This window comes from Chanos chanos, chromosome 10 (assembly GCF_902362185.1).
Source record: "Chanos chanos chromosome 10, fChaCha1.1, whole genome shotgun sequence".
NCBI lineage: Eukaryota > Metazoa > Chordata > Actinopteri > Gonorynchiformes > Chanidae > Chanos > Chanos chanos.
Genome location: NC_044504.1, coordinates 38,147,397 through 38,162,396, shown reverse-complemented (window position 1 = coordinate 38,162,396; position 15,000 = coordinate 38,147,397). Strand labels below are relative to the sequence as shown.

At 46.3% G+C, this 15,000-nt stretch overlaps 1 protein-coding gene across 1 annotated transcript in view; it reads left to right on the top strand.

The window, feature by feature from the left end:
- The window catches only part of tns1b (tensin 1b), a 145,473-nt gene that overhangs the window by 45,196 nt on the left and 85,277 nt on the right, over positions 1 to 15,000 (top strand). The window contains exon 3 of the mRNA XM_030785824.1: positions 4,625 to 4,662. Within this exon, the coding sequence (XP_030641684.1) occupies positions 4,625 to 4,662 (38 nt within the window). The remainder of the gene's footprint in view (positions 1 to 4,624; positions 4,663 to 15,000) is intronic.

Genomic DNA, 15,000 nt, shown 5'->3' with positions numbered 1-15,000 from the left:
TAAACGCACATACACATAAACACACATGCACATAAACACACACTTATGCATGCATACACAAAGGGAGTGGGTGAGAGAGAGAGAGAGAGAGAGAGAGAGAGAGATGGTTATGGGGTTACTTGGGGTCTTTTCTTTATGTAAACATGTACAGTTGTACAGTTTGTATATGTGTGTGTGTGTGTATGTATATGTGTTTGCATATGGGCCTGTGTTTGTGTCTCTCTGTCTGTGTGTGTTTACGTGTATGCGTATGTGTGAGTATATGTGTGTGTGTGTGTGTGTGTGTGCGTGTCTTATCCACTCATGGAGATCTGACAGCTCCCTTTCTGGCTAGTGGCTGTAACAGATGTTTCCTGTGCTGTGCTAATGGCCGTACCGTGACAGGCCAGATGACCTTGGAGGGTACAGACAATAGTAAACAGTGCCGTGTAAGCCCGCGCTGTACACCGTCCAGCCTAAACAGCCCTCAGTGTGCCACGGCTGTTTCTCCTGCATTCACGCTCATGTTGTCTGCCTGGGCTGCTCATAGCGGCTTAGACTGTGGTCAGAGGACTTTGGCAATGCTGAATGGAAGCACTGTCCTGGTTAGTCCACACTGGCCAGACTCTAAACCCCAATGTGGCACACTGTCAAAAGATGAGCTCGTCTGTGTGAGAATGGAGTTATGGCAATACTGTGGAGTGTGTGTGTGTGTGTGTGTGTGTGTGTGTGTGTGTGTGTGTATGCGTGTGTGTATGTATGTGTGTGTGTGTGTGTGTGTGTGTGTCTGTGTGTGTGTGTTTGTGTGTGTGTGTGTGCATGCGTGTATATGTGTGTGTATGTGTGTATACGCGTTCCTATTTGTATGTATGTGTGTGTGTGTGTGTGTGCGTGTTGTGTATGCGTGTGTGTGTTTATATGTATGTATGTATGTATGTATGTATGTGTGTGTGTGTGTGTGTGTGTGTGTGTGTGTGTGTGTGTGTGTGTCTGTGTGTCTGTGTGTGTGTTTGTGTGTGTGTGCATGCGTGTGTATGTGTGTGTATGTGTGTATATGTGTTCCTATCTGTATGTATGTGTGTGTGTGTGTGTGTGTGGGTGTGTGTGTGTGTGTGCGTGTTGTGTATGCGTGTGTGTGTGTTTGTATGTATGTATGTATGTATGTGTGTGTGTGTGTGTGTGTGTGTGTGTGTGTGTGTGTGTGTGTGTGTGAAGCTGTGCTCTGTGCAGGCTGTTTTGTGGGGTTTGTTTGGGAGGAAACGCTCCAGTCCTGTGTTCTGATTGTGCTCTCTCTGTAGGCCGGCCCAGCCCAGACCACTGGGAGCACTGGACTATTACAACAGTCCAACGTGAGGAAATGCCTGCTCCGTCACCCCCACCCCTACCCCGCTTGCTTCAAGAACATTCTTCCAACCCTGAGTCAGACCTGAAGCAGTCCTCTCTCATCTCCAAATCTGCTTCTTACTCTGTGCTCTCCTCCCTCAGTCTGTCCACCCTGCTTCCCCTTAGTCCTCTGGTCCAGTGTGTGTTTACACTCTAAAGACCTGACTTCCTAACAAGGCAAAGCCAGGCATGGGCCACAGAGATGGGCTTTCACACCCAATATGGCAGTGTTGCTGTTCCTTTCTCTTCACTCCTGGGACTACACTCAGCACTCGTGCAGGAAAACGTGTTGGTCGGCCTGCACGTGTGTGTGTGTGTGTGTGTGTGTGTGTGTGTGTGTGTGTGTGTGTGTTTGTACAAGTACACATTCCTTAGTGTTTCTGAGAATGATTTCAGGGAGTCTCTGTACAGTGTAGCCATTGGTCATGTTGCTACATTAGAGGAAAGGACAGGACAAGTCAGTGGACAGTGATGAAAAAATCAGGTTGGTGTTACAGTCCACGACTGCACGCAAAACTTTTATCGAGTTGTTGCCAGAGTAACAACATTTGCGTCTGGGAAATGCTGAAGTGACACATTTAGTCACCAAATGACAGACTGATACTGCACCGCTCTGCTCACGGCTCACAGTAACCTGAACAAGAGGGTCATGACACCAATGAATTATGGCACTTCCTCTGACAATATGCATGCAATCATTTTCAACAGGTATATGAACATGTAAAACATGTAAAACATGGACTATAGACATCACACTTGTGTTGGTCAGCTGAATAACATGGTACTGTCTTGTGTGTTGAACTCCTCTATAACACACACATGAATTAAAAGAGTTATCTTTTACAGTTATCTGTGAGGCAAGAACAGCCTCGTTTTAACCGCGTTAGAATGAAGTGCTCAATAAAAAGAATCTCCCCCCAAAAAGAAAAAAAAGAAAAATCCAGCAGTCAGCTCAGGCATCTGAGGTTTAATCCTGCTTTGCCTCAATTAAGGACACTGTAATTAAAGAGTACAGCTGACTGTTGGTCTCAATGCTCTCCCCCCACCCCCTCCCCTCAACCCCTCTGAGTGCACATTTTGGTCTCATGGGCTGTAATTATCGGAACCGTTTCAAAGTTTCGTATGACAAGGACAAGTTTTGGTCCCTCATCCTCAGTGTGTGTGAGACTGAACTGGGAATGCAAAGCAAGCGGCGGTGTTGAGAGTCAGCTCCACAGAGCGGGTAAAAAAATAAAAAACAGACTGTTTGAAACTAGCCAGGCAGCTGAGCCGAGTTTAGTGTGGTGTTTTCTCCTTTTTAACGGCATCGAGGCCAAATGGGGTTCTGTGTATTCTAGCCCAAGGTGTAAGGAAGCCACAGCGAGACAAATTTCAGGTCTCCAAACCCTCTCACATCCGATACGCTCCCAAGCAGACAGGAGGCTCACATGTTAATGAAAATATCCTGCTAAGCTCAAAACTATGCAGACTCGCAGCCAGAATACCTCTTCACCCCTGCGATGATCCCCTAGCCCAGGGACCGCTCCGCTCTGCCGAGAGCTTCTCTCTCCTTCACCTAAAGTCACTGACCATGATTTTGATAAATATTACACACATGTTCAAAAACGTGATCTCCAAGCTCCAGGAAGGATATTTCACCAATTATATAACACACAGCACTCTCTAGAGTAAGTGTACACTTTTAAAATGTGCTTTAAGAGAACTCCAGAGAGAGAGAGAGAGAGAGAGCGTGAGAGAGTGAGAGATAGAGACAGAGAGAGAGAGAGAGAGAGCATGAGAGAGAAAGAGAGAGAGAGAGAGAGACAGAGAGAGAAAGAGAGAGAGAGAGCATGAGAGAGAAAGAGAGAGAGAGAGAGAGACAGAGAGAGAGACAGAGAGAGAGAGAGAGAGAGAGAGTGAGCGTGAGAGAGAGAGAGAGAGAGAGAGAGAGAGAGAGAGAGAGAGAGTGAGCGTGAGAGAGAGAGAGAGAGAGAGAGAGAGACAGAGAGACAGAGAGACAGAGAGAGAGAGAGACAGAGAGAGAGAGAGAGACAGAGAGAGAGAGAGAGAGTGAGCGTGAGAGAGAGAGAGAGAGAGAGAGAGAGAGAGAGAGAGAGACAGAGAGAGAGACAGAGAGAGAGAGAGAGAGAGACAGAGAGAGAGAGAGAGAGAGAGAGAGACAGAGAGAGAGAGAGAGAGAGAGAGAGAGTGAGACAGAGAGAGTGAGACAGAGAGATGACAAAAGACAGGTTGTACTTCTTTAGCCACTGTTACTGTACATGCAGTGCCATTCCGAATTCCAGAAATATGAACAGGTTGGTGTGTGTGTGTGTGTGTGTGTATGTGTTTGTGTGTTTCTGAGGAAGGTTTTGTTGCCATGGCCACTGGGAGACTGGTTCCTGTATGCGGCCCCTGTTTCAGAAGCCCCACCCTTATGAAGAGAATGACAGGCCAGATAGAAAGAACAATGCCCAGTGTGTGGGTGTAAAGACTGTATAGATGGTTATTGGCTTGGACCAGCTGGTGTGGGGAGTACCTGTGCACGCTGCAGCAGCAGCCGGAGCAAGAAACTGCTTTGCCCTAAATGACTCTCTCTTCCCTAATGATGGACCTCTTCAGCTGATCTACAGTGTTTTATACAGTAAATGAGTGCACAGTGATTTTGCTTAAGACCCATAGGAGCAGTGTGAATGACGCATTAACGCTTTGCGGTGTTGTTTTGTTCTGTAATAGTCATTACTGTCATCTCCTCTTTAAAACTACAGAAAGAGAGAGAGAGAGAGAGAGAGAGAGAGAGAGAGAGAGTTTGATGGGTTTTGAAGGGTTTCAGCCTTCAGATTAAAGCAGGGGAACTTTCAGGTGAACACAGTGTGTGTGTGTGTGTGAGTGTGTGTGTATGAGAATGCTACATATGGAGACCCTGGTGAATGCAGATCAGTGTATCCACACAAAGCCTGTGCCTGACTGTGATCTAAAGCCTGAGAACAGAACAGAACAGAGTCCACACTGACCTGAGAGTTGCTCAGTGTTACTGCGCTAATGGCAAATCATATCTGACACTAAATGAGGAGAAAACAAGTTATGGAGCTTAGAAAGAAGCCCTGAACTGTGACCTCATTTATATAACTTCTCATTCCATTATGTTTTACAAAGTCTGTCTGTAATGTTGGTGACATGAAACAATATGTTTCCTGTATGATGTCTATGTAACTGTCATTAACTCTCTCTCTGTCTCCGTCTTTGTCTCTCTCTCTCTCTCTCTCTCTCTCTCTCTCTTTCTCAGTGTGCCGGTTAACATGCCACAAGAAATGTGAGGTGAAGGTAAGATCCAAGACATTTCTCTCCTTCTGTTTTTTTATCTTCACTGTTCTCATGCTTTTTCTTTGTTTCCATGTTTCTTTTCTCTCTGTGTTCATGTACACTGTGAATGCAAAGGCTCCGTTTAGTTTCTCACTGATCTATGACTGATCATCAGCGAGGAGAACCTTTTTAAACAATCACTTTAACAGAGGTCAATAGTCCAAACGCACTGACGTTTCAACTCAAAGGCAAACCTTTAAATGATTGCGCTGTTGATTGCTTTGTTAGAATCGTGTCAGTTTTCGCTCAAATCAAACCAACTTATCAAAAAGGAAGTGCTGTGTTGCTAATGAGGGCGAGCTCTTTGGTTGGAGCAGAGTTCTGTCATACTTTAGACCCAAGAATCTGAAAACAAGTGAACGCAGTCCCGGAGTATGTTTGGCTTGGCCGAGCCTTGCGCTGTTCAAGATTCTTCTGTCTAAAATAAGCCCCTTCTGCTACTCCTCTGGGTTTGAATGTGATGGAGTTGTTTTGAAGTTGAGGGTACGTGGAGATGTAAGTAAGAATTGTGGGAGAGGGAGGAGGGGGGTGGGATTGGGGAGAGAATGGTCTGGGGTTTTTGGGAAGAGAAGGAGTTTATGAGGAATGAATGAAGCGAGAGATCAAATCAGACTCAACCTCCACCCATGCACCCATCTGGCAGCCATTAAGCTTTAGCATTGTGTGTGTGTGTGTGTGTGTGCGCATGTGTGTGCGCGCATGTGTGTGTGCACATGTGTGTGTGTGCGTGTGTGTGTGTGCACGTGTGTGTGAGAGTGTGTGTGTGTGTGCGAGCGTTATTATGTGTGTGTGTGTGTGTGTGTGTGAGTGTGTGTGTATTTGTGTTTGCGTGTGTGTGTGCGAGCATTATTGTGCATGTGTGTGTGTTTGTGTGTGTGTGTGTGTGTGTGTGTGTGTGTGTGTTTGTGTGTGCGTGCGTGAGCGTTCTTGTGCGTGTGTGTGCGTGTGTGTTCAACAGCCAGTTTTACCTTCATCTCTGCCACAGTCTGTACCTACAGGAAATTCCAGAGGTGTGAAAGGATACAGAGACCACTTGCCTGCAAGGCATGCTGGCCGATGGGCATACTAGAGTTTTCCGGAAACAGCAAAAGATCTGGAGTGTGTGTGCTTACAAAGCATATCTCCAACAATCTGTTCCTTTTAAGACGAGGGGGCAGTCTAGCTCCAGTACAACCCTGACATAACGTTTTCACAACATATCCTGGACACACAACCAGTCTCACGCTAGAGAAAATGAAACCAAGCGGTTAAGAGTGGCAGTGGGTGAATAGACGGAAGTGGAGCCAGGGTGAGAAATAATGCCGAGACCTCGGACTCCCTTCCTCTCTGTCAGTCCTGGGAAATGGCAGGCTTTGGCAACACGGGGCCTGATTTGGGAAGTCGGGCTCCACGTATCGAAGCTTTCTTGATTAAGCCGCAATTAAGATTCAAAACATGCCAGATCTGTTTAGAGACGTTGAATAACTTCCCTCTCTGAAATCGCTGAGGAATTTCCGCGCGGATGCAGTTCGTTCTCGGCCCTGCTATGAAAGAGGAAAAAAAAGCGAGAGATAATGAGCGATAAGAAGGAGTTTGAAGGCTATTGACGATCAGACAAGTCTTCACTCCTTCAGAGGGTGATTTACAAGGGAAATATGCTAGACCCATTCGTCCCCATCCACTCCAGTCTGATTCATGTGTAATCCCACACATTTGGAGTCCAAATCTTTGCAATAATTCAGGAGGAGACAGTTTCCACACTGACTAGGTAGGTTATAAATCTCCAGGTCCATGTTTAGATAAGATTCACACGTGGCCGGGGTTTTACCTCTGCCGCTATAAACACACGCGCACACACACACCGTTTGTGCCATTCGCTCTGAGCCGTATGTCTGCGGACTGATGGACGTGTTGCTTTAGCTAGCAGCACCTGAGCACAGATATGACATCATCTGCGTGCAACGTGTGAAGAGACAGATTCAGAAATAAACAAGACACTGACGCTGATGTACGGAATTGACATTATTCTGCCTACAATATGTACATTTTTTACTTCAACAAGAACGTTTTCAATGTTTACACCAACATCCTTTTACATGTCAGGGTACATATACTCACACACACACACACACACACACACACACACACATGCAAACAAACTCTCTCACTCTTAAAGTTTCCCCCTCACTAGTGCTGTAGAAACAGGACAGGAGAGTGAAAGGCTGCTTTGGCGTGAAGCTGCTCTCTGCAGGTCAGGCAGTCTGCCTCAGGCCTCTTCCCTCTGTCTCACGCAATGCTGAGATCTTTCTCTTCCTCCTTCTCCCTCTCTCCTCTCATTACCCTCCTGTCTCCACTCATTTCTGTCAACACCATAACCTGGTTTCTCCGCCAGTGGGGGATAAATACATTACACTGCATTTCATGGAGGCTTTGTAGCCGCTGGCGTGGATTCCTTAAAACCTGAAAATAGGCTGTTCAGAAATGAAGATCATTTGCATTCCAAAAAAAAAAAAAAAAAAAAAAAGAAAGAAAGAAGTGGAATGACTGTCCCCTGGTGATCGTAAATATAAGCAAACGAGGTAAAGTAGGAGACTAGACTAAATTATTCAGTAGACTTTTAGCTCTGGAATGAGTCGCTTGGAGTCTGTTTCTGAGTGGCCGCGGAGGATTGGTGCGGAACGCGCTAGAACTCTGATGAAGGAGCCAGAGCGAGTCAGAGAGCAGCCTGTGGACATACCAGGGACGTTTGTGTAAATTAGAAACTCAGAGAAAACATCCAATCACAGACCTCAACTCTAAACTGTAGAGTCAGAGGGAATGATTTGGTGCCTCTAAACGTGTGTTTGTCTGTGCTGTTGAACGCGTCCTCTGGATTCTGGGAAATAACCCTGAAAGCAGAGAAAAAAATGTTCACGATGTATGAGAAGCATTCCATTTCCAAGTCTCTGTGGAGAGGCAATCTCCATATAGGCTGTCTGCTCTCTGTCAGACTCTCAGGCAAAAAATACGCCCCCCCCCCCCCTCTTTTTTTTTCTTTCCTTTTTTTGTTTTTTTTTCGTAAAACACACATGTTGACTCTTTGCTGGTACCGTGTAAGGTCTTAAAAACCTCAGACTAACACGACTTTGTTTAGATTCCACCGGTCATGTATTACGTGTGGTTTCTATTTTTAGTATCATCTAGTTAGCCCCTCTCACCCCCTCAGGTCACATGACTGCCAGGACTAAGACAGCCAGATGACATTTACATGACTTGGTGAGAACCTGGACCGTGGGCTGCGTGTCTGCTGTGTGCTTAACACAAGGCAGCTGGCCGTCAGACCGTTGGCGGTGTTGTGTTTGGAGAGGAGATCGCTGTTCCAGGGGCGATGTGAAATCTAACTCCAGAGGAGGGAAGCGGTGTTGGACAACACGATGAGCCTAACGGACACCCGGTCACCTCGGGCCTCCGTCACCGTGGGCCTCCGTCACCTCCATCTCTGACAGACCGGTTCATTTGTGCTTTTTGATGTCTTGTCGTGGTAGTTTTCATGTCCCTCATACATGATAAGTATAGAGTCATTTATGTGTTATTTTCAGTGAAACCCACTGTGAAAATCACACTTATTAATATGGCCGGTCTTGTATATCTCACATTCGGCAGGACAAAGGCAACAAACATACTGAAACAGTTCATTCCACGTATGCACAATTTTCAGAATATTGTTTTTTTTTTGTTGTTTTGTTTTGTTTCTTTGTTTTGTGTTTTCTTGGGTGCAATCTTATTGCAATGTAACAACCGAGAAGTTTAGTCTACTAACCAAGAGTAAACAGCCTCAGGGTCCCTTTTCACAGTTTTTGAAAAGTAAATCTGTACCCAGAGTTTTGATTTGCTGTGAATAATAACATGCCGAACCATGTTATTATGACCCATCTCTTATTTCTTACACTCTCTCTGCTCTTGCAGACCAAATAAAGGAACGGTGTTGTTTAAACTGGCAGGTCATTTTGTATTCGCTTTTTAATGGCTTTGCAATACCTCACCACATTTCCTGTGATGCAGCGGGCCAGGGCAGAGATGTGGTTTCTCCAGGCTAGCCCATTGTTACAGGGAGACTTATGATCCACTCATGTTTTATTGTTTTTGCCACTGCAGCGGCAGTTTGCCCCACGCTCACAGTGTGGTTTAAGCTTCAGCGACTCGCTGTCCCGGTCAGCAGCCCTCGTCTGCTGTCGGCTCTCTGTTTTCTCTTGTCTTGGTCAGCTTGAGCATTGTCTTTAAGGCCCGAGATCCCGAGCGGGAAACAGACACAGTGGCATCCCTCGGCCGTGGCTCGTGACTCAGTCTCTGGGCTGGTCTGGGATCAGTCGAGATGGCTTAACTTGGGTGGGGAAGCGTGATTCACTCCCACTGGAACATGCTGAACTCAGCCTGTCTGTTCAAACGCTGGGCTCCTGTAATTTCATGTGTGCTCAGAGAGCAGAAAGCCTGAACACACATGTTCTGATCTGCATGTAGGCTGCAACGTGACGATTTTTGTGTACGGCTTTTAGTCTCAACCCAGAGATTATTACCAGAATTACTTTGGTCCAAATCCACCACAAAGGCTTTGTGTTATGAATTGTAAAATCGAAAACACAATCTGTTTTTTTTTTTTTTTGTCAAATCATATATCATATTTAAGCCATCTGTAAAATAGATGTTATAAATCATTCCCTTTGGTCATAGGAGAAAGGGAACACTCAGTCCTGTTAGGCTCTCTCCTCTCACGGCTGAAATCAGGCTGCGTTTGACTCACTGGAACTCGGTCTGCTTATCTGATATGAAGAACAGGTTGCAGATTAACGGAGAAATGATTAACCAAAGTTTAAAGCTTACCTTCACACGTATCAGGCTGAACATGACCACTGTGCTGGCTGGTGATTGGTGGGAGTGTTTTTCATGTTGTTGACTATACTACCGGTTTTGCATATGCTAACAATTTTCACACATGCCAAAGGCTTTAGTAATATCTTCTTCTGAAGTTATGCAAGTCTTCCCTTTTTTTTTTTTTTTTGTGGTCTTCCCTTTATCTTGTGCGCACATCAGCAAGGTGCTGTGATGCAGTAGACCTGAAGTCTGCACTGGAGCATCAGGCTCTCTCCCGGGGTTTTACACCTTCCACTGGATTAAAAAGGTCAGATGCATTTGGCCCGATAGCAGCGTTCGGTCCTTATTTCCTGATAGTTGCTCGGCTTACTCTCTCTGACACAACGCAGTGCTCCGTGTGCAGCTGTCAGCGAAAGGTCCCACTCTCACCTGGGCAGACAGTCGACTGGATTAATCTGTCTGTGACTAATCAACACCTCTCACTCCTTTCCAAAAAAAAAAAAAAAAATAAAATCTTGGTTCGGATGAAAATTAGAGATGAATTCTTTAAATGAAGATTTCATTTTTATTGGTATTTTGCCGTAACCATAGATGAGATCAGATTCGACTGTCAATGATTAGCCAATCAGAATGGAACACAGACTTCATTGTCATTTTAATGTATTTATCTGAACTGAATTGAGAGAAAGAGAGAGAGAGAGAGAGAGAGAGAGACAGAGAGAGAGACAGAGAGAGAGAGAGAGAGAGCAGGAGGAGGGAGCTAGGGTGGAGATTGTTTTTTGTTGTTACAGAGGTATGTGGTTATGAAGTTTGGAGGGTGAGAGCGGTGTGGATTTGAATGCTTGGAAGGAAGTGACTGTGTATGTGTGTGTGTGTATGTGTGTGCTCCTGTGTGTGTGTGTGTATGCTGGTGCTGTGAGCTGCTTGGTTCTGTGTGTAGACTGATTCTCACAGAGCTGTAGCCCTCTGACATAGCAGGAGTCATCAGCAGAACTCTGACCAGGACTCCTGCCTCCACACTACTCCAGGTGGGAATTTCATGTGTGTCTTGTTCAAAGAGGAGCAAGGAGTTGAAAGTTTACTTCTGTTGTTGTTGTTGTTGTTGTTGTTGTTGTTGGTTTTCCTTAAGGGGGATTGAGAAACATTGCTTGCACCTCTGTTTTGATAAGTGATATGTAAAGTAGCATTGTGAGTGTTGTTAGTCTGTGACATCCGATCACAAACACAGCTTTTCCCAGTTTGCTGAACTCGTGCTTCTTTTGAGCACATGCGTTAACGGTCTGTCACCATGGCTGCACCAGCCATGCTGTGTACATGTGTGATCGTACAAACGTTCACCAGGATGGGTCACTGCTCGGTTCCACATTAGTTCCCCGTAGAAGGTTCCTCTTTAGAACTGCCCCCCCCCCTTTTGTTTTTTTTGAGGTTTTTTTCCTTGTTTATGCACAATCCTGGAGATAAACTTTGGCTTTTGGACTGGCTGTCTGTCCTTTGGCAGTGCTGACAGCGTGTTGCGAAGACTCCCGTGTCCCGTCCTCGCTCTGGGCTGCGGCTCTCGGGATCCCTCGGCCTCGACCGTTCCCCGTCTCGTTCTGAGGGCTCGTGTCAGACAGAGCGAGTTTGTCATTAAGGATGACGCATTGCTGCGGTGTAGCTGAAGAGTCGTGTTATGTTGGACTACGGGCAGGAGCGGTTGAATTGCGGGGGCGTAGGGGTCTGGACTGCCGACGCGGGTGAATGCAGAGAGAGCCTTACTCTTTTGCTGAACGGGGGGGGAGAGGGGCCGGGGACTTTGCTGGCAGCAGGGCCTTGGCGCGGATCCCTGTCTTTCCCCTCTGGCTCCTCAGACAAAAAGAAAAAAAAGCAAAAAAACCTCCTCTCTCCGGCTCAGGCCCTGGTCCTAGGCTTTGATTCTGCTGTAGGCTCAAGGCTTCACGTCTACAGAGGTGGAACGAGGCTGCAGTAAAGCTCTTGGTGGAAACAATAGCTTCACACAGACGCCCTCCTATCAGGGTGTGCCCACTGGCTTTAATGGAGCTGTTTTCATCAAAACGCCCCTTCAGCAGCAGGACAAAATGACTTTGTGAGGGTTTTGTACTCCGGTTCTGCAGAGTAAACAGTATCCCGGTTTTAACTAGACTGGTTTCTCAATCCGTTCAGGACGCAGCTGTGGCTATTTGTTGTGGAATCAAACCATCATAATGAAACAGAAAACACACACACACACACACACACACAGAATGCTGCTGGGAAGTAAGGAAAGCTGGAAATAAGATCAGTCAACTTCCTGTGCTTGTGATTACTGCATCATAAACAGAGGGGGGGGGGGATTTCTGGGCGCGGTGTGAACGTGCTCTTCATAGCCCTATATGGGTGAATTCAAGGGAGGGAGAGCGAGAGAGAGAGAGAGAGAGACAGAGAATGTCTTGCATAAACCCTCCGTCTTTCGAGAGCAATCCCGTAGCTATTAAAGACCTATTCAAACGGGCCGTTTTAGCGGCATGAGTCTGTGTTTGACTGTACTCGTCATGAATCTGATTGAATTATGAGTCACAGGACGCGATCTGCGTTTCGAGGTCTGTCCGTCTGCATCGCGTTAGAACAAAAGAATTTCAGTACATCAGTGCATGTCTTCAACGCATGACAAATGAACTTAACTGGAAGACTGAGTTATTAAATGTAAGTTTGAGGTATTATCAATCATTTCTGCCAAGGGCTGCTGTCAGGCAATAATGTGTAATTACTTCTGATTTGATTTTGACATTTTTGTTTGTTTTCCAGTTCCATTTTTTTGCTTTTTTCTTTTTTGTAATTTTAGTCTCATGATAGTTCACAAGGTATCTGGCCCCAGCCACATGACAGGGATTAAAGAGAAGCTTTTCAGACCCTGCGTTACAGTCACTCCACCCCATGCTGATTCATCTGAGAAGGCATATGATATTATTTTAGTCCAGGGAACATATGAGTCTAGGTTTGTAAAGATGTGTGAGCACGTATTTCAGCTCACGAGTGCCTTGGGGCTAATATTCAGCTCGGAAGGGGAGTTCTCTGAAGGGTATTAAAGATCCTTCCAACTCTTCTGTCGTCCTGTTTAGAAGAGGAAAGATGAGTTATCAGTGGTTTGAAAGTAAATCTTCGCTGATTAGCAGGGTCATAACAGGTCTGTTTTCTGAGAAAACTCCAGTCTTAGTACAAACGTGTGGAGGACCTGAGAGGACATTACGCTTACAGGAGAAATCTGTTAATGGAATAGCATGGGCAGTATGTCTCTTGTCAAGACAAGTGATAAAATCTCTCTCTCTCTCTCTCTCTCTCTCTCTCTCTCTCTCTCTCTGGCACACACACACGCACACACACACACGTCTTATGTAACTCAGCTCCATGAGTCTAACAGTATCTATAGGTTCTCATCTCATCCATCTTATAAATAACACTCTAGATAAGAAGACACAGCCTTGGGTCTGTCTGTCTGGGTGTTAGTCTGCCTGGGTCTGTCTGTCCAGGTGTCAGTCTGCCTGGGTGTCAGTCTGTCTGGGTGTTAGTCTGCCTGGATGTTGGTCTGTCTGGGTGTTAGTCTGTCTGGGTGTTAGTCTGCCTGGATGTTGGTCTGTCTGGGTGTTAGTCTGTCTGGGTGTTATTCTGACCAGGCGTTAATCTGCCTGGGCGTTAGTCTGCCTGTGTGTTAGTCTGCCTGGGCGTTAGTCTGCCTGGGTCTGTCTGTCCAGGTGTCAGTCTGTCTGGGTGTTAGTCTGACTGGGCGTTAATCTGCCTAGGCCTGCATGCCTGCGTGTTAGTCTGCCTGGGTGTTAGTCTGCCTGGGTGTCAGTCTGTCTGGGTGTTAGTCTGATTGGGCGTTAATCTGCCTGGGTGTTAGTCTGTCTGGGTGTTAGTCTGCCTGGGTGTCAGTCTGTCTGGGTGTTAGTCTGATTGGGCGTTAAGCTGCCTGGGTGTTAGTCTGTCTGGGTGTTAGTCTGTCTGGGTGTCAGTCTGTCTGGGTGTTAGTCTGCCTGGGTGTCAGTCTGTCTGGGTGTTAGTCTGATTGGGCGTTAATCTGCCTCGGTGTTAGTCTGTCTGGGTGTTAGTCTGTCTGGGTGTCAGTCTGTCTGGGTGTTAGTCTGTCTGGGTGTTAGTCTGATTGGGCGTTAATCTGCCTGGGTGTTAGTCTGTCTGGGTGTTAGTCTGCCTGGGCGTTAGTCTGCCTGGGTGTTAGTCTGCCTGGGTGTTAGTCTGCCTGGGCGTTAGTCTGCCTGGGCGTTAGTCTGTCTGGGTGTTATTCTGACTGGGCGTTAATCTGCCTGGGTGTTAGTCTGTCTGGGTGTTAGGGACATTGTTGCTTTATATGAGTCAAGGGCAGAGTGGCAAAGACAGCCTGGCAGCTTGTAGAGACCTGTGTAGGTAATAGCTGCCTGCTAAGGATGCACTGTTTGAATTATGATGTCATAATATAATGATACAAATGACACAACAGGAAACAGTTTTTCTTTTATTCTTTTTTTATAGGTACCTGTTTGTTTTTCCCCAATGACTTCACTGTTACAAGAGCAGACACACCCACAAAGTCTAAGAGAGGCAGAGACATGGTGCAGGACGTTGGTGAAGTGTTTTCTAAAGCACACTAGCTCATGATAAGAGGCGGGCCACACAGCTCAGTGGCAGCTGCCTGTTTGCTCCTTTAAAGTGTTTACAAATGAGCGGTGCTTTAATGTGGTTCTGTCTGTGGAGACTGTGCTTTATGTGAGGGTGGTTTAGCCTGTGGAGTGGTCAGCTTGGTGTGTTAGCTTAATTCATCCAGTTTTCTCTGGCTGTTTATGTTTCTGTTTTTCTGTCTTTCCCGACTCCTTGTGCCACAGACTTGGATACGGTTGGGAAAACAAACAGAAACGCCCAACCTTTGGCAAGATGGAGTAATCAAGACACTCTGGAAAGAATGCATAGATCAGGCCAAGTGAGTAAGAGCCTAGACCATTACTCCCTAGTGTAAGGGCAGAAGAGGACAGAGGGAAAGGATCAACAGAGAAAGAGCAGCTGAGAAAGAGTGAGGCCAGGGCAAGGCAAACAGTACCAGTGATCCCAGTCTCCACTTCTCTGGAACGGGAGGCTGAATGTTTAGGTAGATCCTGGCATAGCTGGTGGAGGGGGGGCACACACACACACACACACACACACATTCCTCTCTTGGGCGGATGGAGCACGTGCAAGGCTGCCACTGCAAGGCTGAGTGTGTTGATTTGATTTCGACCTGGTATGTTTGTTCATGTCCTCGAGTAAAGCTTTAGATCGGTGTTTCTATGTTTGCACATTAAGCCAAAGAATGAGAAACACGCGGCTGAATAGACGCCTGTCGATCAAACCGCTTTCAGCGTTTGACCTTCTATCGAAAGTCGTCAAGTCCGATGTGTTTTTGTTGTTGCCATGTGAGTAAAGTGAGTCTCATAGCAACCGCTCTGATTAGTCAGAGCGTTGCCTTTACAG